Here is a 26,728-nt window from a genome sequence, read left to right as displayed (position 1 = left end):
AAAGATGGCACAGCCACCATGAGGTTCATATCCATCATGGTGGACTCTGGCCAACCCAGATCTCACTGTTAAGCTCTTCCCATCATGCCCACTCCCCATTTCTGACACACCTACTCCCTTCACACAACCTCAGGTCATACCTACTCCCTATATGGCCATTTCCTGTCACACCCACCCTCCTCATACAACCTCCTGTCTCTTCACGGTCTGTCACACTTGTACCTGAATCACTATGGCCATTTTTACCGCAGCAGATAGTTTTTCCCAAAGATTGCTACCACAATATCTCTCATCACACACACTCTTCTTGCACTGTGACCTTGACATTGGTTCCAATGAGTGCTGGTGTCTACAGCCTCTCCCTTTGAACCTGGGTGATCCTTTGTAACTGCTTTGACCAGCAGAAAAGACGGAAGTGATGCTATGTGACTTCCAAGGCTAGATCATGAAAACACTTTTACTCCCTCCTTGCTCTCTCAGGACACTCACCCTTAGAACCCGATCATTGTATTATAAGGAAACCCAAAGTATCCTACACAGACAGACCACATGGAGAGGCCACATGTTGGTGTTCTGGCTGGTAGCTGAAGGTCCCAGCTGACAGCCAGTATCAACCACTAAATGTGTGACTTGTTGAGTTAGCCCCAAACTCTGAATATCTGCCCAGCGGAAGCCCCAGACGTCATAGAGTGCAGTCAGCTGGGCTCCATCTTAATTCCTAACTCACAGATTCTGTGAGTATAAACAGTTGTTTACCCCACTATGTTTTGGAGTGGTTTGTTACACAGCAATAAATGACTGACACATTAACACAGACACAAACAGGCCCACATTTTAAGAATTGTCTTCATCCTCAACACCTGTCTCCCTTTCCTCGCAGACTCCTCGAAAAGGCCTAGCATAAGAAACAGTCAATGGATATGACCACCTGTGACAAGAACTTCAATAGGAAACCATCGTTAGCTTCTGCCTTATGCCTCTTTAAGCAGCTCTCAACAGCCCCTGAGTTCTCCAAGCGCATCCTATGTGGGCCAGGAAGGATACAGCAAACAGTGGTGTGGAGGGGAGAGAACAGAGGAAGCCCTACACTATGGAAGACAAACTGAAACCCCCATGCAGCTGAGTGGTCTGCCCAGGACCTATGGCTGATTCACCGCAGAGCCAAGCTCAAGCTCAGATCCACCTAACTCCCAGTGATCTGATTCTCATTAACAAGGTGCTTAATTAGGGCAGCTCATCAATACATCCCAGAGAAACAAATTACGTTCTGGCCCAAGCCCACTCACTGTTGGCTGCCGGACCAGCCCCAACCCACTAAAGGGGCCATCCCAGGCAGGGCACAAGAAAACATGCACTGATGGGGCAGCTGAAGCATTTACGCAGCTCTGGGGTTGGGGGGCTGGAGGAGCTGCCTTCCCTTAGAGTGCCTCACCGTGGCAGCCAAGTGGGACGCAGGAGCTGGGCCTGGGTTTCTTTCCTCCCACTCTAGGGAGGCAGAAGGCCTCAGAAGACCTCATCTAACGCAAGATGCCAAGATGCTCTGCTATCCTCAGAAATAATTTCTTCTGGAGATGAATTTCACAAAGTAGGCCGCAGGCTGTGGGACCAACCCCCTTGTTCACAGAGGCTGAGGAGGATGCCCTCTGAGGGATGGCACTGGCTTAAAGAGGCTTCCAGGCTGCTGGCCCAAGAGGCCCAGGGTCTAACTACTCCCAGAAGTGAAGAACAGGAAATAGACCTGGCTCCTCCCAGAATCCCTGGCATAGTCATCAGCTCTGACCTTGCCCCTTGGGATCCTGCCATCCCAATGCTTGTCAGTGTCCACTCCCAGGAATTCTGGCCCAGGCTCCTACTCCTGCCAGCCAGCACCGCCCACGAGCAAAATACTATCACATAAGGAGACAAACCTGCACATAGCTAACTATGCATGGTATCTACTCTGGGTATTCACAGAAATAATAAGAGGCAGGAGGGCCTATAAAGTCAGGCTCTGGAGTCAGGCTGCCTCTGCTGAGTGATCATGGGTTAGTCGCTTAACCTCTCTCTATGCCTTAGCATCGTTCTCTGCAAAATGGAGACATTAATAGCATCTACATCATAGGGTTGTTATGGGAATTAAGTCATTTAAATAAGTAAGCACTAAGAGTTGTGCCTGGCACATAGCCACCCTTAATAAGTATCTGTTAAATTAAAAATAAATAAAATAGGAGCGCCTGGATGGGTCAGTTTGTTAAGCATCTGACTTTGGCTCAGGTCATGATTTCAGGGTTCATGGGTTTGAGCCCCACATTGGGCTCTGTGCTGGTGATACAGAGCATGCTTGGGATTCTCTCTCTCCTCTCTATGCCCCTCCCCAGCTTGTGCACGTGTGCGTTCTCTCTCTCTCTCAAAATAAATAAATAAACTTTAAGTAAGTAAATAAATAATAATAATAATAATAATAATAATAATAGTAATAATTTAAAAAAACTTCAGAGCTCCTCTCATCCCTGAATGGTCATGTAAATTCTGCCCATTTTCTGGAATGGCTGCAATGAGTCCAGTAAAGGCAGAATCACCTCCACACCAGTCACAAAGATGGCACAGCTGGTCCCTACATACCTCTGGGGGCAACACATAGAGCATCAATGGGACAATCACTCCCACCCCCATTACCCAGCTCAACTAATTGTTGCCCTACATGAAATGCAGGCTCAGGAATGCCTGCTCTTCCACTGAACAGAGCCAGGAATCTGAGGTCTTAAAATGTGACCTCTGATTAGGGTGCTAGGCATTCAATGTTCACCAAGTGCCACATCAGTTCCTGCAGCTGTGATATAGAGTAATGAGCTCGCCGTCTGATGGAACAGACCAACAAGGAACCAGGGAATCACCTGGCAGCCTGGAAAGGAGACCAGGCCAAGGATGTCCAGGCAGGAGACAGGATGGTATCCCATTCACCAGAATCAGGGACAGAACAGGGGAACAGTGTTCCAGGCAGAGGGAATAGGAAATGCAAAGGCTGGACAGTGTAGTTACAGCATTTTGGGGACAGGAAGGATGAAAAGGGTGTGGGGAGCAAGACAGAGAGCCATGAAAGAAGCTGGGAGATTCCTAGAAGCCAGAAACTCCTGGGGCAAAATCCCATTGCTACTTGGGAAATGCGAATGTCTAGGGGAAGCCTCTGAACTTCTCTGAGTACCTGTGGGCTAGCAAGTTGTTCTTACTGGGGCAGGTGCGCAGCCCTTGGACAGCCCGAGAGAAGTCATTTGGAAGGGGACCCTTGAAGAGAGTTCCTGAGTCATTTGCCTCCATGCCATGGCCTCAAATCATCTCTCCCACTACCAAAGCGAGAAGGAACAGGGAGCAAGCATGACATCAGATGACACGTTTATGGAGAGCCTGGTACTGGGCCCTTCACATGGATTATCTCACTTCCTTCACACTATGACCCCATGAGGTGACTTATTGCTACCTCCACTTCACAGATAAAGAAACTGAGTCATGAAAAGGGGCAATCCCCTGGCTGCATCGCACAGTGCTGAGAGGGGAGCCAATCTGTTTGGCGGGGGCCTCACTCTGCCCCTGCAACAAGCTACCAGTCTGCAGTCTTTCCCTCTAAGGGATCAAGCTGGGGCTGGGAGAGACACGGCAGGTGCAGCAGCCAATTCTGAGAAAGCAGTGTCCACCAGCGGGCCCTGCATTACCCCGAGTAACCTCCACTGCAGCAGGATCAATACTTGGGGGGCCACGCTTAGCTTTGGGGAAATCATTAAATGCTACATCACACTAGTCAAAAAATAATTGCATGGCAAGGAGATGCTAAAAGGAGCTTTTGCCTGAGAATATGAGCACACAAATGTACGCACATACACAATAAGGTGCACTCATGGACAAAGACACACACTCACACACTCATGAGCACACACACACAGACACCTACATGCAGGTGCAGACACACAAAGACACTCAGAAGAACACAAAGACACACACTGAGACACACACACATACAGAAACATGCTAAGATACACACACAAAGACACTGACATAAATGTGCAGACACACAGACATACTCAGATATGCACACGTAAAAGTGCAGCTGTATACATGTAAATACATAAATATAGTTGCACTACATTCACATCCATCTCTGTTCATTTTACTGATACTTTTTGAGAGCCTACTATGTGCTCACCCCTCTGCTGCCAGGTTCTGGAGACAAGCTGATCTGTATGTTCCCTCATGGAACTTAGAGATCACAGAAGGAGGCAGGCAAAACTAATAATCCACAGGGCTATGTCTGACACCTGCCATGGCTAAGTACAGTAGAGAGTTAATCCACCATCTCAGAGGGGAAGCAGGGAAGCTGCCCAGGGAAATGACACTGGGCAAGCTCCCAGGGCAGAAGAAGAGTTAATGGGGTAGGGGTTGAGAGGAAAGACAGACAGACATGTGGGAAGTGTCCCAACCAGAGGGGAGCAGGTCATGTACAGGGGGGTGTGGTGAAGAGGAAAATGAAGGAAGACATGTCTACAATATGGAAAGCACAGGGAATGTGGCTCAAGGTCAAAGTCAAGAACAGAGGACATACTAAATAAAAATAAAAGCAAACTAAAGAACAGGGGACATACTAGAATTAAACTAGTATATATTTTTAAAAATATTTTTTCAATGTTTATTTTTATTTATTTATTTTAAGAGAGAGAGAGCATGCAAGCAGGGGAGAGGGAGAAAGAGAATCCCAAGCAGGCTCCGCACTGTCAGCACAGAGCCCAATGTGGGGCTGGAACTCACGAACTGTGAGATCATGACCTGAGCTGAAATCAAGAGTCAGATGCTTAACCAACTAAGCCACATAGGCACCACTAAACTAGTATAAATTTGAAGCTGATTCTGGTTAAGATGTATATGTTAAACCCTAGCATAACCACTAAAAAAACAAAAATCTCAAAAGAATAGTTAAAAAATAGTTTAAAAATCATTAATGAAATTAAAGGTGCTACATGAAAAATATTCACTCAACATAAGAAAACGTAGAAAAGAGGACTAGAGGAACAAAAAAGACATATAAGAAACAAAAAGCAAAATGGTAGACATAAATCTAACTCTATCATAATAATATTAAATGTGAGTGGATTAAAAATCCAATCAAAAACAGAGATTTTTCAGACTGGATAAAAAAAACAAAATCCAATTATATGCTGCTTACAGGAGACACACTTTAAATTTAGAGACACAAACAGATTGAAAATAAAACAACAATCATAAGAAAGTAGGAGTGGGTATACAGACATCAGACAAAATAGACCTTAAAACAACAACAAAAGAAAATGTGACTAGAGATAAAAAGAGATTTATAATGCAAAAAGGAGTCAGTTCATCAGGAAAATATAATAATTAAAAACATACATGCAACTAATTATAGTACCAAAATACATGAAGCAAAATCGATTGAAATGAAGGGGAAAACAGATAATTCAACGATAATAGAAACTTCAGTATCTCCCTTTCAACAGTAGATAGAACAACTAGACAGATCAACAAGAAGAAACTTGTAATACTTTAAACCAAGAATGGTGGGCAGGGTCAGCAGTGCTGAGCCTGAAAGGTCATATTGGGGCCTTTTCCCCAAAGGCAATGGGGAGCGACTGTAAATGATTCTTAACAGGTTTTTAATAATTTCACTAGCTGTCAATGTGCCAAAAAAAAGAGTGGGAGAGGCCAGAGTCAGTACAGAGAAGCAAACTGGAGACCAAAGTCCAGGGCAGAAGTGATTGGGGCATAGTGGGTTGCTGGGTGGCTAAGTGGATGAATGGATAGATGGGCAGGTGGGTTGATGTGGACAGATGGATGGGTGGATGGATGAAGTGAGTGAGTAGGAAGAGAAAGCAGACAGCTGGTTGAATTGCTGAGTGGGTGGATATAAATGGGTAAGTGAGTGAACTTATGAATGAAGAGATGGAAGATGGATGGTAGGCAGGTAATCACCCATTCCCTGCTAGACTTCCAGTACATGGGTGCTCACAGACTAGAGAAAACTAGAGTGAAAAAAGTCTTCTTTATTCTGTACTCCAGACCACATCCTCTACAGTCCCCCAGGTAGACATCCAACCTTTCTTCGACCCAACAGCATCTCCACATATGAAGCCTAAGACATGGCTGGACACAGCACCCTCATATGGTTTGGGTCACCTCACCTGTTCATGGTCCTTCCTAATGAGCAACGCTTGGGAACATGCTAAAAATCAGTTCCACAAGGCCAGTGTGCAAAGAGCCCTTCTCAGACCATAACTTGAGCCCTGGCCCCCCTTGCACCAACTCTATTTCTGAAGAGGGGGACACAACACCGCTTGCCCACTGCATACCTGCCACTTTAGAGGCCTCCAAACCCACACCAGCTGGCTGCTCGCACAGGTGAAGCAGCAACCATCACCTTGTTGGGAGGCATCAGGCATGTCCCCATATACCTCTCTCCCACTCCCCACCAATGAATGGTGCTAGTCCTCAAAACACTTGTGTGCTCCAAGCCTTCCCATCACCAAGATCTTCCCTGGGCAGAGATAACACATCAGTTGTCATGGACGTTCTCTTTTACCTATTTTCCAAATATCCCCTCCCTTCCCTCAATGATCTCTATCAGGCTGAACCCAGTAGGAACATATACTGGGTCCTGTTTCTCCGACGTTTCAAACCCTCAACATCTTTCAGCCTCCCTGAGAACAGAATCCAACTGAATCTAATCCCCTACCGTTGTCCATAAGGCCCTCCTTCCTGCTCTGAACTCATCTCCCCCTATTCCCTCCCTTCTTTGCCCACCTTGTCCCAGCCACACTGGCCTTCCTTCAGTTCCTACATATGCTAAGCAGATTCTCACCTCAGGGCCTTGGCATAAGCTGTTCTGTAGCTATGAAGTTTCTTCTGCCTCAATTTTGCCTGACTGGCTCCTCATCATTCAGGTCTCAGCCTAAATGTCAACTACTAAGCACGGCCCTCCATGACCATCTGCAATAAACAGGTGCCTCCTTCCTCTTGATTTCAGCTTCTGATGAGTTCTTTTCTCTGTTCTGTCTCTGTAATGACACATGTATTTGTTCAGCCTGCCCCTCGATACCCACCCAGCACCTGGCACTGTGCTGGGCCCAAAGCACATGCTCGATAAATATTTGCTATTTGCTGAGTATATGTCAGGTTCAGAGCAAAGACTGGCCAGACTGGATTCAAATCCTGTATGACCTTAGACAAGTGACTAGACCTCCCTGGGCCTCAGTTTCCTTATCTGCAAAATAGGGTAACAACTCCAAGAGGTTGTTGTGAGAAGGACATGACAGAGTGGGGCACTGACAAGCCAGGGAGTTGGACTCTCAGCCTGCAATGGGTGGGAGACAGAAACGTGAGGAGACATCTGTCTCCTAGGGGCCATTCCAGACCCAGCCACGCCTTGAGTCTTTGCTTCCAGAAACCACAGTGACAGGGGAAAGTTCCACCATGAAAGGAGAGAGCTTATGGAGCCAAATACAAAATGTAGAGTGTAGCTGATATGGTCACGGAAATGGGGGCTGGACTTAGCTGCTGAAAGAAAAAAAAACCTAAAAAACTTTTTTAATAAAGCCTACAAGTCTATACCCTTCCTTCTTTATCAACGACACAATTTATTGACCGGGGAGGCCATATTGACTAAATAAATCTTGATAATGACCAAGGCAGCAATCAATACCTGCTTATTATCAGCCCAGGCCGAGAATTCCATCTTGTGGAACGCAGGCCCGACGACAGGGCGCGCCACGCAGCTCTGCACTCCAGTGGGCAGGCTGGGGATGGATGGCTGAGCGGCGCTCATTTTCCAGGCCAGGAGAAGGGAGTCTTTCTTGGTTATTAATAAATCCCCACCCCCAACCCCACCCATGCCTCTCAGGCTTACGGGCCTGGATTCATTTCTATGAGTTGACAGTGGTGAGGTGTTTTAAGAGGTTTAAAAAAATAAATAAAGGAAAAAATACAAGTGTAGGGACTACAGATGGGGAACCCCAGGGTGGGGAAGAGGGAAGAGGAGAATGGGCTCTGGAAGAGGCACCTCTAGTCAGGAGTGGGTCAAGAGCAGGGACTTGAGTGAGTGACCAAAAGACCTGGGTCCTGGGCTTGAGTCCAGACTCTCTCTTTACTGGCAATGTGGCCTTGGACTTAACATTCGGTGCCTCAGTCTGCTTAGCTGTAAAATGGGGCAGTAGTAGTTTTCCCTTCCTGGGATGTTGTGAAAATTAAATGAGATACTATTTGTTAAGGGCTCTGAATATTGTCTAGGATGCAATAAAGATATTTGCTAAAGAACTGCCAGGCCTTCCTTCTGACACTCCAAAGCCTGCAAAAGCCAGGTCTGGCCTTGCTAAGGCCAGCCAAGTGGCATTTGGAGGGGCCTGACCTCCTACCCAGGATTTCTCTGCAAGGAGCTAGTCCACCTGGCTACTGGCCAGTGAGGCCCAGGAGGTGAATAACAAACAACAATGATGAAAACAATAATAATAAAGGTAATAATAGCTGTTTCTTGGAAATGACCATGTTCCAGGCCCTGTGCTAAGGGTTTTCATGTTTCACTTCATCAAACCCTCACAATGTCTCTATGAGGTAGAAGCTGTATTTAATTCCCATCTTATACAAGAGCAAACCTGAGGTTTAGAAAAGCCTAGTCACATTGCCCAGGGCCTCCCAGTTAGGAAACAGTAAGGCCAGGGTCCAAAGTGAGGTCTGACTGCTCCACGCCCATGCTCAATCATTTCAGGTGTTGCTCTCAGGGCACCTGAAATTCAACAGGCAACGCCTTCACATTGTAATTATTGTTGTTGTTGTCATCATTGTTAATAAGGATAATGATTGTCACCATTTCAGAAAGGCTTATAGTGTGTCCAGCCCTAGGCTAAGTGTCTGTACTGGGTTCTCCCTCTTTACTTCTCAGATCCTTAAAGAAAAGTACTTCTGTCTCCAAACAATTATAAAATAGAAGCTTTATGAGGGGAGGGACTTGGTTTGTTTGGTTCACTGCTGTGCCCTCAACACCTCATGCTGCACCTGACACAGCAGGTGCTGAGTAATGTTCACCACGTGAATGAACAAATGACCTGTCTCAACAGCCCAGGGAAGCTCTATTTTAGAAAAAGTGGGGCCCAGACAGGGTCCTCTGGCCACAGAAGGAAAGGAGAGACTTGGCCTTACCTTATTATAAAGTAGGGGGGTCTTGGGAGATGCTGAGAAGGAAACCCCCTCAACTCTGAGGTCGCTGTCCAGAGACCTTGGTGCCTTTCTGATGCCTGCTGGGCTGATCAGGTAGACCTGTGAATCAGGCTTTGGAAAAAGATGTCTTCTGGGTCCAAAAATGTTAACTGGCCATCTTGTGTCCCCCATAACAGCTGTCCCACAGACTGTAGGGACCAGCTTTGAGCTGTCTGTGACTGAGGCCACCAAACCACTGTTAATGGTCCACAGCCTGCTGGCAATTAATTAATGGATTTATTAATTAGGATGGGAGCCGCCTCCCAGGCTGGAATTGGGGTCACCAGTTTCTAAAGCGAGACTGACGGAGCTAAAGATAAACCCTAGTTCACTGCAGGCCTGAGGCCTGTGCTCAATTCCCAGGCGAAGAGCAGGCGATTTTCAAGAGCCAGTGATGGGTGAAGCAGCTGGGGTTCTAGGAGAAGCTGGGTCCCCCAGGGCCACTCCCCAAGGTGGAGTCAAGGCAGCTGCCCCACATCACCCTTCCTGTGGCATTCATCCCCTCAATTATTAAAATATTGACTGAAAAAAACTTACTATTCCCTGCCCTCCCCAGGGTGGGGGAGGCAGATAGTAAACAAATAACAAATAAATACGTAATATCACATTAGATAAGGCAGATGGGGTTAAGGAGACGAGGGGAGGCTATTTTGGAAACAGAAGTTAGGGAGGACCTCTCTGAAGAGGTGATAGTTAAGCAGAGGGCTGAATGAAAGAGAACTATCGAGATGTCTGGGAAAGTGTTTCCCACATAGAGGGAACAAGTGCAAAGGCTTTGAGGTTGGAATGTTCACAGAGCAGTGAAGAGGTCAGAGGGGCTTGAATAAAGAGGGGAAGAGTGGCAGGAGATGAGAGGGAGAGATAATGGCAGGATGACACAGGGAAGAAGGGAGCTAACCATGCGCAGCCTGTGGGCCAGTAAGAACAAACAACCAGGAAGAGGCAATGGCGAGAGTGACAGCTCCCCAGGCCCCTGAGACACAGAAGGTACCCCAACTGAGTATGGAGGGGAGCATGCACTGAGTAGATGTTCAAATCTCACTTCATCTTTCCTATTGGAGACTGTGATCCTCCAAGGAGACATAAAGGCAGGATTAGAGGAGCGCCTAGATGGTTTAGGTGGTGAAGCGACTCCGTTTCGGCTCAGGTCGTGATCTCAGTTTGTGATCGAGCCCCACACTGTGCTCTGCGCTGATGGGGCGGAGCCTGCTCAGGATTCTTTCTCCCTCTCTCTCTGCCCCTCCCCCGCTCACACCTGCATGCTCGCGCACGCGCTCTCTCTAAATAAATAAATAAATAAACTCTAAAAAAATAATAAAAAGTAAGAGGTAAAGAGATTTATCAGGTCAATGCTTATGCCTGCAGGAAGGAGCCAGAGGGAAGAAGAGAGGGAAGGAAGATTGGTTGGTGGAACTGTCCTAGATTGCTGAGGAGTCTGGAGCCAGCAGAGGAGTCCTGTGTGTCCCAGGAACAGGTCTGCTTTAGAACTTCACTCAGTCCCTGGCTGGGGCTGGATCTCCAAGAACAGCACCTGGGGCACCAGCCAGCCATACTTCCTATAGTCAGGGATCTGCAAGGTACATTGTCCTGCACCACTGGAAAGTACTATTACTATACACATCTTATAGAGGGGGAAACCAAGGCTCAGAAAGGGGAAATAAGCTGCTCAAGGACACACAGCTAGGAAGGAGCGGAGCTGCGATTTGAATCCTGGCTGCTCTGTGAATAATCACAAGACAGAAACAAGAGAAGGGAGTCAGAGGCAGCCATTTTGCAACAGATAAAAAATTGGGCTGAATATCTAGTTACAAAAATAAAAGCAATACCCATACAAAATGCCCACCGACAGAGCGTTCACTCTGAGCCACCCATGTACACAGCAACAGCTTCTTATTTTATGCTCCATCCTTACCCCCAGTTGACAGATGACAAGAGTGAGGACAGGGGTGGGTCTGCCAACCCACTCAGAGTCTTCGTGCAATCCATCCTGACAGCCCTCCTGCAGCTCCTTGCACACACGATTCTTACATACACCTCAGGATCTTAGCACGTGTTATTCCCTCTGCTGGGATGCTTTTCCCTGACCCATCCTTGAGATCTCAGCTGAAGGGTCACTTCTTCCAGGGATAATCTCAGAATCTCTGAACCCAACCCCAGCATGTGACTACACACCCGTCTGTCCGTGCTCCACCTTCCCTGCTGTCTACAGGCTCAGTGAGAGCTGTCACTTTGCCTCCTTTGTTCACCATGACATCTCCAGTATATAATTATTGGTTACAACATTTATGCTATTTGTTGTTAATTAGCATTATTTATATAATTATTAGTTATAATTATTAATTATACCATGAATGAGTGAATATACACTTGCAAAGTAAAGGCCAACAGCAATTATCATTAATATTATATAGAGTTTCTACATGCTGGGCACAGATCTCAGCATTTCATATGCATTAACTCACTTAATCCTCACAATGATCCTTAAGGAAGTTATAATACTACTATCCCCATTTTACATGTGAGAAAACTAAGGCTCAGAGAAGTGATTTACCCAAGATAATATAGCTGGTAAATGGCAGAGCGGAGACTTGAGCCCAGGCCACCTGGCTCAAGTCCACACTAAATGTCTCTGGGAGTAGGAGGGTGCCAGGCTTGATTCTGCAGCCCATGCCACAACCCCTCGGATACCTGGACCCATGGGTGCTCATAACAAACAGACAGCAGGCATCTCAAATATGCACTCCCAGCAGAGTGGCCTCCGAGCAACCACCTCCTCGGGGAAATCTGCCCCCAACTGGGCCACCCTGGTGACCCCTGTGGTCTCCCTGCCCACAGCACCCACACTCCAAACAGCTGGCTGAACAAGTCAATCAACCGTAATGGTTCCCGGGGAGCCATTCACCCCATCCAGTTTGAGCGACGGCGGCTCGGAGAGTCTTAAGCACTGCTCGGCTCCGGGCGTCTCGGGCAGACGACCAGCTTGGGCCAAAGAGGCCAATGGATTGATTTTCTCTTTCTTTCCTTCTCTTTAATGACAAATGCGTATCCTGGAATTGCTGTTTCATTTGACTGAACTGGAGGATGGCAGAGGCTGGGGTTGGGGGTGGGTAGTAAAGGAACCGGGAAGGTGGGAGAGGCAGCTGCAGGCCCACTTTGGGGATACCTGAGCTACTGAGAAGCAGAGACAGCAGGCCCTGTGCTTTCCTAATCATGTATCTTCATAGAGCTGGTCAAGGGCCTTTCATTTTTTTCTGGAGAGGCAGCCTCTTCTGACAGTAGGCACTCAGAGAAAGGCAGCCAGTAGCCTTGACATCCACCTTCCTTGTGACTCGTCCCATGACGTCTACAGCTGGCCTAACCTTCTGCAGACCTTCCACCCAGGCCCTTTGCGCTGGCTGTTCCCTCTGCTAGACATGCCCTTCCCAGGTCTTCACTCCCTGACCAGTGAGGCCAGAGCTCTTGATTTGTAAGGGACACTGGACATCTGGATTCCATAGGTAACATCACCTGTGTTTTAAATGCTGACAACTTATACAAAAGTGTTTTGAGATATTGCACTAACTTAAACAGACACATCCATGAGCCAGACATAGCTCCCAGTCTGCAACCTCTGTAGTCGAGCCCCCAAAATATAAGACATTACATATAATATTAGTAATGTGTTAATACAGTGAGTCCCCAGTAGAGTAAGAAAGAAAAGAAAACTTGCCCAGAAATCTCTGAAACAGCTTGCAATGCCAGCAAGTTCTAGGAGCTGCTGTTTATTTGGTTTTTCACCCCTGTCTCACAATCTGAAAATACCACCAACAATAAGAAGCAAAGCACTTGCATAACAGTAACTGTGTGCCTGGCACTGTGCTAAGCACTTTCATGTTCAAATTGCTTTAATCTTCAATAACAACCTAAAAGGTGGAGACTTATTAATCCCATGTCATTTATTTGTTTATTTTAAGTAGGCTCCATGCCCAGTACAGAGCTCAATGTGGGCCACGAACTCACAACCCTGAGCAGAGATCAAGAGTCAGATGCTTAGCCAACTGAGCCACCCAGGTACCCCAGTCCTATTTAAAAACAAGGACAGGAAGGGTCAGAGAGGTTAAGTGATCCATCCAAAGTTACACAGCTAGCAGGTGATAGTGCCAGGACTGCAAGTCAGGCAGGGGCCCCTCATCATCCTACTCCTTATACTTCCCTCTTGAGGTAAAGAGTAAAGAACCAGTTTACAGAATTAACTTTGATCCATCTTAATAGTCTTAACTGAAAAGTGTAAAACTTCAGTCATGCCACAGCCAGTAATAACAGCCGTCACATAAAACCAGAGGACCAGGTGAGCAAACTATGGCGCTCAGACCAAATCTAGCCCTCTGCATGTTTTTTGTAAGGTTTTACTGGAATACAGCCATGCCTGTCCATTCTCACTGTCTACAGCTATTTTCATGCTACAATGGCAGAATGGAGTACTTACAACAGAGACCATACAGCCCACAAAGCCTAAAGTATATTATTACCTGACTTTGCGCAGAAAAAGTTTGCCACCTCTGATGGCAGACCTAGATGATTTCCTGGAATGTATAAAGATGCCACACCCTGAGAAGGTTATGAGGTCAAAAACCTCAGGGGAAACACCTCCTTTAGAGACACAGAAGCACATCTGCATATTAAAGGATAAAAGAGGTTGTAGAAGCTTCTTCAGCCTTCTTTAGGCTGAGTGGTCTTGATATTTGGGCTGAGACTGAATGAAATGCAGGAGCTAGACACAGGAGTATCTGGAAGAGGATAGGAGGATCTGGAGGAAAAGAGTATTAGGTGGAGGGAACTGCAAGTGCAAAGGCCCTTGTGACTGGAGCAGAGTGAGAAAGGGGAGAGAGGCTGGAGATGAAGCCAGAGAGATAAGGTGGGGGGGGGGGGGGTCGGGTGTGTGCAGATCGTGAGGAGCCTTGCAATCAGGGGAAAGGACTTGGGATTTTAATCTACGTATAATGGGAATATTGTCCACATCCTGCAAAACACTACAAGTCATTTCTGTGAATGGCTCATCAAGGCTTAGAAACCAAGAACTCTGTCCTGCACATAATTGCTTGTCTCAAAAACTGCTTAAAAGGCCAAAAGTCCCCCATCACCTGCACAGTGGGCCCCAAGGTCATTAAAAGACAATACATTTAACTGTCATGCAAAGTATGTCAGCTCCCTTCACCTTTTACAACGACCTGGTACAGCAGACCAGATGGGCACAACTGACCTGTGAGATGGATTAAGAAACAGGAGACTTGGGATGTTGGGTGATTCATCCATGAGTGCCAGAGGCTATACAGATAAGAGCTCTTGGGCCCTTCCCCTCTGCCAACTACCTCCACCTTCCCTGACAACTACAATATAAACCACTGTCACAAATAAAGAGCACACCCCAGAGAGAAAAATCAAACAGGAGACTGGACCCTGAATTCCAAGACCAGGAACAAAGGCAAGCCATCACCTGAGTCCCCTTCCCACACTCAACCTCTGCCAGGCTGGGCCTCTGAATTAGATAACTGGAAGCCACCAGAAATTCAGCCTTTCAGGAACCAGCAGAGAAAGCCACAGTTTTTGGACAGCCATGTCCACCAACATCCAGGACCCAATTTAGCACCAGCTAAGGTGCTCGTGTTTAAAATCCCATCCGCTGGAAGAAAGAGTACCATGACAAAATGTCAAGTTCAAAGACAGAATCCTCTTTTTAATGGGAGAGAGGAGGAGAAAGAAGAAGAGAAGGAAGAGAAGGGAAGGAGGGAGAGAGAAGGAATACAAGAAAAACCACCATCACCACTACAAAAGCTATTCCCTCTGGTCAAAGTAGCATCATGTTCATCTGAAACAACCTACTCAGATGCTTATTTGTTTTTTTAGGCTTGTCTGTGGTTTCTCAATTTTCTACAGTGAATCCAGGTTTTTTTTATAAAAAAAAAAAAAAAAAAACCCTCAAGACCTCAAACAGCAAAGGTGGTCAGAGATGAGACATTGCTTGTTTTTCTTTTAGCAAAGAGAGAACTCATCTTTGGGAAGCAATTTCTGTCTAGTTGAGAATTCAGAATTTGGGGATGCCCAGAAAAGACTGCTAGGTTCTTTAAATAAATTCTCTAACACCTGTTTCTAGCTCCTTCTGCAAAAAAAGGCCCATGGGGTGTGGGTTCCAACGAATGGGAGAGGCAGATGGAATGGGGTCACCCACTGGTTGGATTTTGTAAGGGTCCAGGGGGCTGTCCAATTGTTTGGTCTTACAGAACTACTATTAGAAATCTTCCCTCACCCCCTGTGCTCCCCCCACTTCTCCTTGTCCTCCCCCCTCCAACCCACCCACAGCCCTTGCCTAATGCCAACCCATCTTATGGCCCCGGGCTATGGCAAGCCTGGTCTGCTCATGCTCCCCACCCCAGCAGCAATTCTATTACAGCGAAGTTTCCAAAGTTAGGATTCCGCCAACAGGGCTGATAGCTTATTTACTGCTGTCATCTATAGAAAGAGGAATTTTGACACATTGTTAAATGATAGCACATTTAGATAAGTCAAGCTGTCAGAGACTCTAATGGATGTCTAAACTCTCTGTGGCTGATATGTAAAATTTATGCACTTCAGAATATCATAAGGTTATAATATTTTAATCACATCCACGCTCTTTACTAAACTTTAAGCAGGCAAAAACATTCCATCAAGCCCCATCTCCCATGCACATCTTCCCAAAAGTTTCTCCAAACTCCTTAAAAAAGTCCAGCCTCTCGCTTGCCCTGTCAATCTTCCTCCCTGAATGCTCAAACCCTAAGCAGAATTTACCTCTTCCTCTGAAACTTGTACTATGTGGTCTCTCTAGCCAACCTCTTTCCTCCAAAAAACACAGATGTGAATTTGGATTGGCACCCTCATTTCAACTGGACACCCTTAACTCTTGGTTAGCTTGATTAGCACTATTAAAGGAAAAAAAAAATTAAAAGATAGCATGGGAGACTGGACCTGGAGCATCATAAAAAAAGTGGCAAAGTAAAGCAGAAAATCATAAAGGTATGAATCCAGTTACAATGATTATACACAGAAAAGCCATAAAAAAATACTGCATTAGTAATGTTCATCATAAAGCAATCTTATAACCAAATGAAATATGTCCAGCATTATCTTTGGGATAGAATTTTATTTCTTCTCGTTTCCTGGACTGCTAGCAGCAGAGGGAAAAAAAAGGGAGAAAGGAAAGGGGGAAGCAGTTTCGGGGGTCCTGGAATAGGGTACCACACGTCAGAACATCTTTGCCATCAGTCACAAGTCCTTAAGACTTGCTGACTGACTTCCCTCCTAGGGAAACGGCACTGCTGTGTTCAGAGACAGCGCTATAAGGAATAACTGGACTGCTTCCATATTTGAAAAAATATATACTTCTGGAGGGCTGTATGCTGGGTCGGTACAAGGTCACCTCTCTTGCCGGGATCGGGGTGGCGTCAGCATGGTCTGGCCTGGGAACACAGGACACCTTTGCTGCCTCGGCCACTTTAATGCTCAGCAACCAGGCTTCGAGAAACCACTCAACCTGAACAACCAAGAATTGAAGCCACACACCTCCTCACACTCACAGGCAGCTGGGCCGCGTGATGAGTGGGCTCAAAGCTCTCGGCCTGCACAGGCCCTGGGGTGGGGGCCCGCCTCTCCCACCCGGATCTCAGAGCAAGCCAGCAGAAGTTTTCCTTTCTGGTTATCTCCCCTATAAGAGGAAAGGAGGAAGGGAAAAAAATGAAAATAAAAGTGTGGCGTAGGAGTCATTAGCATTATGCACAAGAGATGATCCCAGGCAAAAGTGCTTAGGCTCATAATCCGTTTCCAACAAAAATGCCATCAGTGAGAATATGGGGGGGAAGCTGCAGGCCTGTTGGGCCGGGGAGCCACTGAACACTTCATGATGACCGTGGCAGATGTGAGGGTCTCAATGTTTGCATGCGGCTCAGCTTGCCTCGTTTATTTCTCTGCTCTCTAGAAGTGTGCAGCCTTTCAAACTCCCTCAGGGACACCCCCCCACACTTAATATCCATGTAAATGAGCTTACCCCTTCCCTGAGAGCCTTCTCCTTTTGTGCCAGACACACCAGCCATTTTCTTAATAAACACCCCCACCCCCACAGGGGTGGGGGTAGGGGTGTTGGCCCCATTTCCCCTTTACCTGAACAAGACTCTATCTCCCACCTTCATCATTTCCAGTTCAAATTTGCTTTTCCACCTCAGCCACCTCAGTATCTTCTAACACCCTAACAAAGGGTTCCTAGATCAATGGGAGTCCAAATGGAGTCAAGATTTGGGTGACCTCAACAGCTCCATGTTAGACCCCAGAGCTGGAGAAGGAAGGGAGGTTCAAACCCCCTCCCCCAGCTCAGAAATCAGCCCCTTGGGAGCCGCACCCACCCCTCAGCACCCAGCCCCAGCTCTACCCACCCCTCCCTACTGCAGTTCCAGCTCCCTGGATTGAAAACGAGTTATCTAATGAAAATTGTGTTAACTGACATTCTGGCCAACCGGGAGCAAATACCAGCGCTGTAAATCTCGACGCGGAAATTTTCTCCAGCCCAGAATAACAATAGGACCCTGCAAAGGGCTTTCGCCAGCCCTTCTGGTTCCTCTCCTCTTGTCTGCCACGTTCTTGTCATTCCTTATGTTACAGAACATCAATCATAAATAAAGACGCTGTCCCCCAGCCGTGCCCCGGTCTCATTTACAAACATTAGCAGGGAATACGATTACCATTGGCCTTCGTGCCAAGCCCAATGTGGCTGCCCAACTCCCTCTCTCCCTCTCTCTCTCTTCTCTATTTCCCTCTCTCTCCCCCTCCCTTTCCCTCCCTTCCTCTCTCCCACACACACACACCCCCACTCTTCCAGAAAGGCCACTTTAGCATCATTTAAACCAGCAAGCAGAGCTCACAGCCTGGCCCGCCTCAGCTGGCCACCAAACTGTAGCCCCAACTCGAGTGAGGACCTGGAATTGCAAGGCACTCGCAGTTATTAACTGCATGCTTGAGTGCCCCGATTTTCTCTCCAGCTCAATGGCTGGGGGAGGGGGCGAGTGGGGAGTAGGGAGTTAGGAAGGAGGGGGCTGGGAAGAGGCCAGCCAGGAGGAGGGGAGTATAGGAACGACTTATCAGAAGAAACTTAAGGAGATCTGCAGGCAGATTTTCAAAAAAGAAAAAAGTGGGGTCCCTTTTGATCTCCAGATTGATGCTCTCACTTCTAAGGCGAATGTCAAGGCCAAGGCAAGATGTTCTAATCGCCTGGTTCTCAGCAACACTTCCCCGCCCCTTGTTGCCACTGCCTGCCGAGACTTTGCAAGACTCCGGGGTTTGGGGGGATTTGACAGGAGCGTCCTGGGGCACCCCAGAAAGAACGGAGGCTAGAGCTGTACCTCCAGCGGGTGTTCTCTGAGATTCCACCTCCACTCCACCTCCTAGGGTATCAGCGGAGAACACCCCCAAATCTGGGGGAGACATACAGCCTCCCAGAGAAAGGTGGAGTAAGGATAAAGTGCCGGTGTTTGGGAGGGAGTAGCCCTGGGGAAAAAGAGAGAAAAGAGAGAAAAAAAGAAAAGGGGGGAGTGGCGGGAGGGAAAGCAGAAGGCAGAAGACAGTGAGGGAATCTCCCATTTAAAAGTTCCCATGGGCCCGAGAGCCGGGAGTCACCTGCTCTGCGCAGCTCCCGGCTCTCCACGGCCCCCGAGGCTGCAGCGCAAACTTGCGCGCGCCCCGGGCCCATCTCCACCGCCCGTCCCCATTTAGACTTGGAAAGAAGGTGGAAGGGGGGAAAAAGCAAGAAGCAAAGACGAACCCCAAGAACCCGGCCCGACCGAGGAGAGATCTGCCGGCGCAGGCGGCCAGTCCGGCGATGGTGGCTGCGGCGGCAGCAGCGGCGGCCCCTGGGTGGCGGCGCGTCCGGGCTGCGCAGCCAAGCAGGCGGCGGCGGCGGAGGTGCCGGCGGCCGGCGGGGCGCGGAGCCGCCTCCACGCCAACCCCAGCAGCCTCCTCCTCTCTTCTCCTTCTCCTCCTCCTCCTCCACCTCCCTGCCCGCCAGCTCCCTCCCTCCCTCGCCCAAGCCCCAGCCGGGCGCGGACCGGCACGCGGCGCGCTCCGCGGCCTCCCCGGGCGCCGCGAAGTTGGGAGGCGCGCAAAGTGCAGAGCAAGGGGGGCTGCCGGGGGTCCCGCCGGCAGCCCCCTGCCCGGGACCGCAGCCTCTGCCTTCCCCGAGCCTCGCTCGGCCGTTCTCCCGCCGGCTCGCTCCCTGGGCCGAGGGCTCACTAGCGCTTCTCCATGGTCGCGGCGGCTAATCGATGATTGAACCGAACAAAGAGCAGCGGCGAGATCAATTCCTAATACCTATCGATGGGCAGCGGGCAGCCGAGCCCCAGCGAGCCCCAGCAGCCGCCGCCCGGCGCCCCGGGGCGCCCGCCCACCCTCCCGGGGACCTCCCCAATGCGCTCAGGGCGCGCCCCAGGGCTCCCCACGGCCGCGCGGCCGGCACTGCCCGCACTAACCTGGAGTCGCCGTAGATCAAATCGCTTCCAATATTGAAACATCGATCCCACATTGGCGGCCATCTTGGGGGCTATTCGAGACGCACACACACAAGAGTTTGGCTTTTCTCAATGGCTGCACTCAATATCCGGGCTGGACTCCCCCCAGCCCCGGGGCCGCCGCTGGCCGCTCGGGCCCTGAGCGCCGCCGCCCGGGGCCCCTTGGGCGTCCCCCGGCCTCCTGCCACCCGCTGCCCCTCGGCGCCGCCGCGCCGCCGCCGCCGCCGCCGCCGCCGGGCCCGGGAGCCGTGCGCCCCCCCGACCCCCGGAGGGCGCGGGCGGAGCGCGCCGGGCGGGGAGCTCGGCACCCGCCCGGGGGAGGCGGCCGGGGATGGGGCGGGAGGGGAGGGTGGGGGGGAGGCAGCCTCTTCGAGAGGCGACGGCGCCGCCGCTGCCCTGCCTGCAGCCGGCTCCCGGGCCCGCGGAGCGCTCGCTGCATCTCCCCCCCAAGTCCGGGGTCGGTGTGCCGCGCGATTGCACTTGACTTTGGCTTTTTGCAAACTTATCAATACTGACGTAACGTGCTGATCAATGCAAAGGGAAGTTTGGGAGGGGTGTGCTGCGGGAGGCCGGCGAGAGGAGCGCCTACACCCCCCTGCTTCGCACCTGTCTACCCCCCACTCCCTACACTGCATACTTAAAAAAAAAGTTAATAGTTTGCGATGCATTTTTTTTTCTTTTGCAATCAGAGGACACACAACACGTGCCTCGGGCTGCCACCGCTCCTCCGCCTGCTAAGCTTCGGATCGGAGGATAGCAGCCCGCAGGTAGGGCCGAGAAGACTCGCTGGCGGACGGGCATGTGGGAGCCTGCCTGCCGACGGGTGGGAGCCGCCCGGGGGCGCCACTGAGTCGTGGGAAACATCACCACTGCCGCGCGCAGTTTTCAAGCCATTATTGTTATGATTATTATTGGGGGGAGCGGCGCCTTAGCCAGAGCTCAGGAGTCTGCAGGGCGAGGGGGTGGGGGAGGGCTTCAGGAATTCTTACAACTTATTATTTGGGGGTCTAATTATAAGGGCTCCTCACAACTTTAGAATGGGAGGCCGTTTCACTGTTTGGAGGAGATTCTTAGCCAAATATCTGGAGCGCGTTTCTCTCCGCAGTGGGTTGGCTTTTGTGTTGAATGGGTTAGCATTTGTTGTTATGATCTGTTGAGGGAGCCCTAGCCCTGCTGTGGGGGCTTTGGATTCTCAGCGACTACAGATGTTTCTGCTAGTGTTATTATCATTATTATTCAGGGCCCTTCTAGCTGGGGACCCCAGGTCCTTTGCAGTATGAGGCTCCTTTATTATGATGGTCTTCTGGGAGATGGCCTTAAGCCTAGCTAGAGGGAGGTTCCCATATTTTGCAATTTCTGACCCTGGACAATAGGGGTGACTAAGTTTCTTCCTTTACATTTTTCCTTCATTTTGCCTCTGTGCAAGCTAGAGGTTCCCAGTCCCCTCCCAACATCCCACACCTAGGAGGATCTCAGACCCCCTAAACCCCTCCATCACCAACCTACTTACCCCACCTCCTGCTCCTGACCTTGGGGTCACTCTCCTTCTCTGGCATATCCCCTGACAAATCCCACCCCACCCTCCCCCTCTCCCACAAAAGGGCATTTCCTCCTTTTTCTCTGGTCAAAGATATGCTTTTATAGACAGCAAATGGAAATTATATTCTCTTTTTATGACCCAGCTCGGACTTCTGACATCACTCTTGGTCTGGGACAATAGATCAATACAGAAGGTTGTAAAAAAGATAAAGTTTAGAAGAGTTGTAAAGGAGAGAGAATTGTGATGGATATTTTTGATGATTTTCCAATATTTGTATCTCGGAGCACGTGCTTCAAGGCAATTAAAGTTTTTAATGTAATGTAAATAATTGTTTCATAAATGCTTCAGAAGAAGGTGTGATCTTTCTGAGCAATCACTTGAGCTGTTTAAAAAATGTAATGTGATTTAAACAAGGATACACTATTTCTGTTACCATCCCCATACATTTTCCATGAGGCCTGGGTAAATATATTAATGCGCAATTTGAAAGACTCGTAAGACCAAAAGTACAGCATTCACCAAGATGTAATGAATTAGGCCTAGTTAGCAATTCCGAGTGGCCTGTTTCCTTGCCAGATTAAATTGCACGTGATGTGTGGTTTATCTCAGCTCTCGATAACTTCACGTTTAAATTACAGCTCTCATTCTGCAAAATGAATTTAGGGAAATTTCATAACTATCACATTGCAATTTTTTTTAATGGCTACAGTTTCTCCTGAGCATCTGTAAAGCTTTCAGCTTCCTTGTCTTTGAGTCTGTTTTTTAAAGACCTGTAATAGAGAATCTGGAGTGAGTGTGAAACCCTTCAAAGCAATTTTTAACAAACCAAGGTTTTGATGAAAGACTATTTTAAATTTATGTCTGACTTTGCAGTCATGGAATAAATTGACATTGTGTACCTCCTGATATGATGTACCGAGAAGGACACAACATTGCTTCTGTGATATTCCTGCCAAAAGTGTATAATCTGAATCTAATTATGAAGAAATATTAGACAAACCCAAATGGAGGAAGAATTCTACAAAATAGACTGTTCTTTTTAAAAATGTCAATGTCACATGAAACACACAGAAAGACTAAGGAGCTATTCCAGATTAAAGAAGCAAAAGAGGCTCCACAAGTGATTAAAACATATGATCTGGGATTTTCTTTTACTATACAGTGCATTAATTAGAGCCCATGGCAAACTTAGAATAAAGTCAATAGATTAGATAATGGGATTGTATCAATGTTAATTTCCTGGTTGATTTCCTGGTGTGTGGCTATATAACAAAATAGCCTTGTTTTTAGAGAACAACATGAAGTATTTAGGGGTAAAGGAACAGACATCATGTCTCCAACTAATTCTCAAAAGGTTCAGGCAAAAATAACATGCATATATTTGTTTATATCTATCTATCTAGAGTGAATGATATAGCAAATGTTACAAAATGTAACATTTGAGGATTCTAGATGAAGTGTACACAGAAATTCTTCCTACTTTCCTTGCAACCTTTCTGGGAATTTGAAATTATGTCAAAAGAAAAAGTTAAAAGAAAGAAAAATAAATTTATGTCTGACTTTGTTGCAGCTGTTATAGACTACTGGGCTTCAGAATACAAATTCTGCATGGAACTTTTCTACTTTCCTGACTGACATAGGCTGCACCTTTGACCGAGCACGAAATTGCCACAGCAAACATGCTTACTGAAGAGCAGCAAGAAAATCCAATAATTCAGATTGTTTTAAGTCTGTGATATTTTTAAATGACTTAATGCAGTGGGTCTCTGAAGAATTCCGACAATTTTAATGGTAGAAACTTGCAGTCCCACTGAGGAATGGGTTGCTACATAAATACTGAATGATCGTGTCTTTCTGCCTGGGCCGAAACATATTAGCTTTGCTTAGTGGCTTATTGCTTTATTCACAAAATAAATTTCAGCCGTCTCTCCCCACCATATTCCAAGCGCATTGTGAGCCTGTGCCTTATTAGATGTGCGGGCTTATATTCCAAAGGCATCTGTTATCGTCTCAAGCTCAGCAATAATGAATTAAGCAGTTAAGTGTTTACCCCCCTAAACAGTTAGCTGGGGAAATTATATTATTATAGGTGATCCTTAACGAAAGATGGTAAACCAGGAAACACTCTTTCAGCAATCAGCCTTGGATTTGAAAACTAAAGGACTAAAATATTAAATATTTTTGTGAAAAGCTGTTTTTCATATTCTTAGCACACACTTTCTCTGCCTCAAACACACATAAACACACACACACAGACACACACAGATATAAAAAACTTAAACAGGTTCCTGGCTGATTCCTGATTCTCAAAGATCTATATACATCAAGATGAGTATTTAAAAAATTACAATGGAAAAGAAGATACCCTCTCTCCACCCCAGAGGAAGCAGAGCGTGGCTTGGGATAGACTATCTTGAAAGCAGAAGCAGACAGAGAGACGGATCCTTTAGGAAATTCATAAACTGTGTAAGAATCCCAGGGAAGATAATGGCAGGTCCTTAGCCATGAACATAATGATATGCGAAATCCCCAGCATCAAAGCTGAAACAAAAGAAAATGTCCTTCGGTAGCTCTGCACTGCCCACCGCAGCTGCCAGGCAGGGAGAAAGACAACTGGAGACTCCAAATTCATCTGGAAGCATTAGACAGCCCTTGCAGAGGAGTAAGGGATATGGGAGTGTCTGGCTGACCCTGGGTGTACTCCTGGAGGCAGGCTCATAGTTAGGTCCCAGATCCAGAGACTGAAGTGACTGACTGTAAGGACCAAGCCACCAATTCCTTGTGTGCAAAACTCCTGACACAATGCTGTCAACCACTACCATTATGAAGCACCTACTGGTTGTTGGATGCTTTATAAATAAATCTTCAGCACAATATATTGTTAGGAGCAAGACTCTGGAGCAAGACTGTCTGGATATGAATTCCAGCTCTGCCACTTATAAGCTCTGTGGCCTTGACCAAGTTATTTTACCTTTTTGTGCCTCATTTTGCTCAGGTGGACAATGGTGCTAATAATTGTACAAAATGATGATGATTAAATGAGTTTAATCTATGTGAAGCACTATGTAAATGTGCAATTATCAAGTGGCTATCATTGTAATCTGCCTCACAGTGGATGGGGCAGGGATCTGCATTCCCAAATTGCAGGTGAAAAGACTAAGGCCCTGAGAGAGAAATGGTCAAACGGTTGTGAAGGGGCAGAACCAGGACTGATACCTAGGTTCACTCACATCAGGTCCGAGGCTCTTGAGCCTACCCTGTCTCTTATGGGAGAAAAAGGGGTGGAAAGGCAGATGCCCAGAAAGCAAGAGCTGCAGCCTTAACCGTGTGCCAACTCTGATTGATCAATCAAACTGGAGAGGAACAGCACAAGAAGGACAGGCTCCCTTTGCCTAACTCCTCTCCAATGTCAGGGACAAGTTAAACAAATGATAGTGTATTCATAATGTGCTGATTACTGTCATGTTTGCCCCCCTCCCCCATTCACTCCCATCCCTCAATGCCCCAGGAAGCTGACCTCCATGGACTACATCTCCCAGGCTCCCTTGCTCTCTGGTTTCCAGTTGGATTTGGCCAATGGAAGGCCCTGCTTGGCAATAAGAAGGTGGGAGGAGAGAAAGATTGGGGATTTATTTTCCAGTTCTCCCTACTTGACTGCAGTTGTGACAGTGGTTAGGTCCTTTTACACCCATAGTCCTGGTCAAGTTGTCTTTCTGTTCTCACTGGGCTCTCTCCCTTCTCACTCCCCTTCAGATCAGAGGTGGAAATGGCTTCCCCACCTGTTAGCATCTGGGTGCCTCAACATTCTCCTGCCCATGGCTGTGTAAATAGTCTCATTTAAAAATCCCAGCTGAGTGTACCTTCTGGGACCCTAACCTGCCACAGAACACTATTCGGTTATTAAGAAACGTAAATGTTATTTATATGTGTTGAAGTGAAGTGATGTCTAGGATATGAGGTAAAGTGAACAGAAGCAGGTTACAGAATATTATGCAATAATCCCACCTCTGCTAAAAGTGTGATACTTTGGAAAAAGTTAAAAGATACTCGGTATCATATAGTTAACAGACACTAGATCTGGAAAATGTGTTTAGAAGCCACTTATAATTCCACATCATTATCTTAATTTCTTTTATGATCATCAGGCATCTTCATTTGGCTGGGGTGGGAGGGAATCTATTTTCTCCTGGGACCCTGACTGACACCACAGAATACCACATCTATCTGAGATGTCCATGAAAGAAGATCTGACTAAATAGAGAGATATTCCATGTTCATGAGCTGGAAGATTTAATATGGTGAAGATGTCATTTCTGTCCAAATTAATCAGTAAATTTAAGACCATTCCAATCAAAATCCCAATAAGATTTTTCACAGAACATGACAATCCCATCTTAAATTTTTTATGGAGATGCAAGGGCCAAGAATAGTCAGGGTATTTAAAGCATAATAAGATGTGGGAATTTTTCCTATCAGATATTAAGACTAATTATAAAGCTATAATAATAAAGACAGCGAGGCAGAAGGACAAATAGACTCTGGGGAAAAAATTACAAGCCTAGAAATAGATTTACACAAATATAGAATGGATTTACACAAATATATGGCATTTGTTGCTGGCATTATAAACTAGTGGGGAAAAGACAGACTTCATTTTCAATATGGTGCTGGGCCAACTAACTACCCATATGGGAAAAAAAAAATAGAATTAGATCCCTACCTCACACCATACACAAAAATCAACCCCAGGTAGAGGTACCTGCACACTATGGATTTAAAGAAAAAAACATGTTCCTTTTTTTTTTTTTTTTTTTTACAATAGCACAAACAGTTTAACTGAAAATTATATCCTTATTAAGCTCACTTTACTATGCCATGTCTGGGTTTTTTGTTTGTTTGTTTGCTTGTTTGTTTTTTTCCAGCTTTCTAATAGCTCTGCTCATGTAATAGCCCAGGGTCCCTTTCAGAGCTGTATCTATAGCCAGAACTAGGACTGAATTTTCTTTGAGCATCCCCGGAATGAAACACCACTTGGCACTTGGCAGCTTCCAGGAGATTTAGAAACATTAGCTAATTAGAGTTTCTAGGACTCTGCTTTGCACTGGTACAGGCTCTTCTTCAGGCACACAGCTTTGCTGAGCCCCTGAGAAGCTGGCCCTTGGGCAGGAACCGGCCTTCCAATTCTGCATCCTATTTTAGCAGTGGAGTGTGCAAACAAGACAGGGACCTAAGACCTCCAAGACAAACACCACGGAATTAAGGGAACACATTTGGCTCTCCATCTCTCCCAGGTCCCACATATCTGGCTTGAGTGTCCCCATTTGGCTTCATGCCCACTGGGGCGCTGATTACTCCATCAGCTCCCAAAACTATGAGCTCCCAAGGA

The 26,728-nt window shown here is 47.3% G+C and overlaps 1 protein-coding gene across 8 annotated transcripts in view; it reads right to left on the bottom strand.

The window, feature by feature from the left end:
• Window positions 1-26,728, bottom strand: part of CUX2 (cut like homeobox 2) — a 282,488-nt gene that overhangs the window by 244,042 nt on the left and 11,718 nt on the right. For 2 of the 8 annotated variants that reach the window (XM_042911627.1, XM_042911619.1), the window contains exon 1: window positions 19,764-19,880. The exons of 4 other annotated variants lie outside the window; for them this stretch is intronic. In XM_042911627.1, coding sequence (XP_042767561.1) covers window positions 19,764-19,826 — 63 coding nt within the window. In that variant the 5' untranslated portion in view covers window positions 19,827-19,880. Of the gene's footprint in view, window positions 1-19,763; window positions 19,883-26,728 lie in introns of those variants that run through there. 2 more of the 8 variants (XM_042911625.1, XM_042911618.1) reach the window with 2 other exon arrangements.

The sequence above is a fragment of the Panthera leo genome, chromosome D3 (assembly GCF_018350215.1).
Source record: "Panthera leo isolate Ple1 chromosome D3, P.leo_Ple1_pat1.1, whole genome shotgun sequence".
Taxonomy (NCBI): domain Eukaryota; kingdom Metazoa; phylum Chordata; class Mammalia; order Carnivora; family Felidae; genus Panthera; species Panthera leo.
Note: the sequence above shows the minus strand (reverse complement) of the source record. Positions and strands in the feature narration are given on the sequence as shown.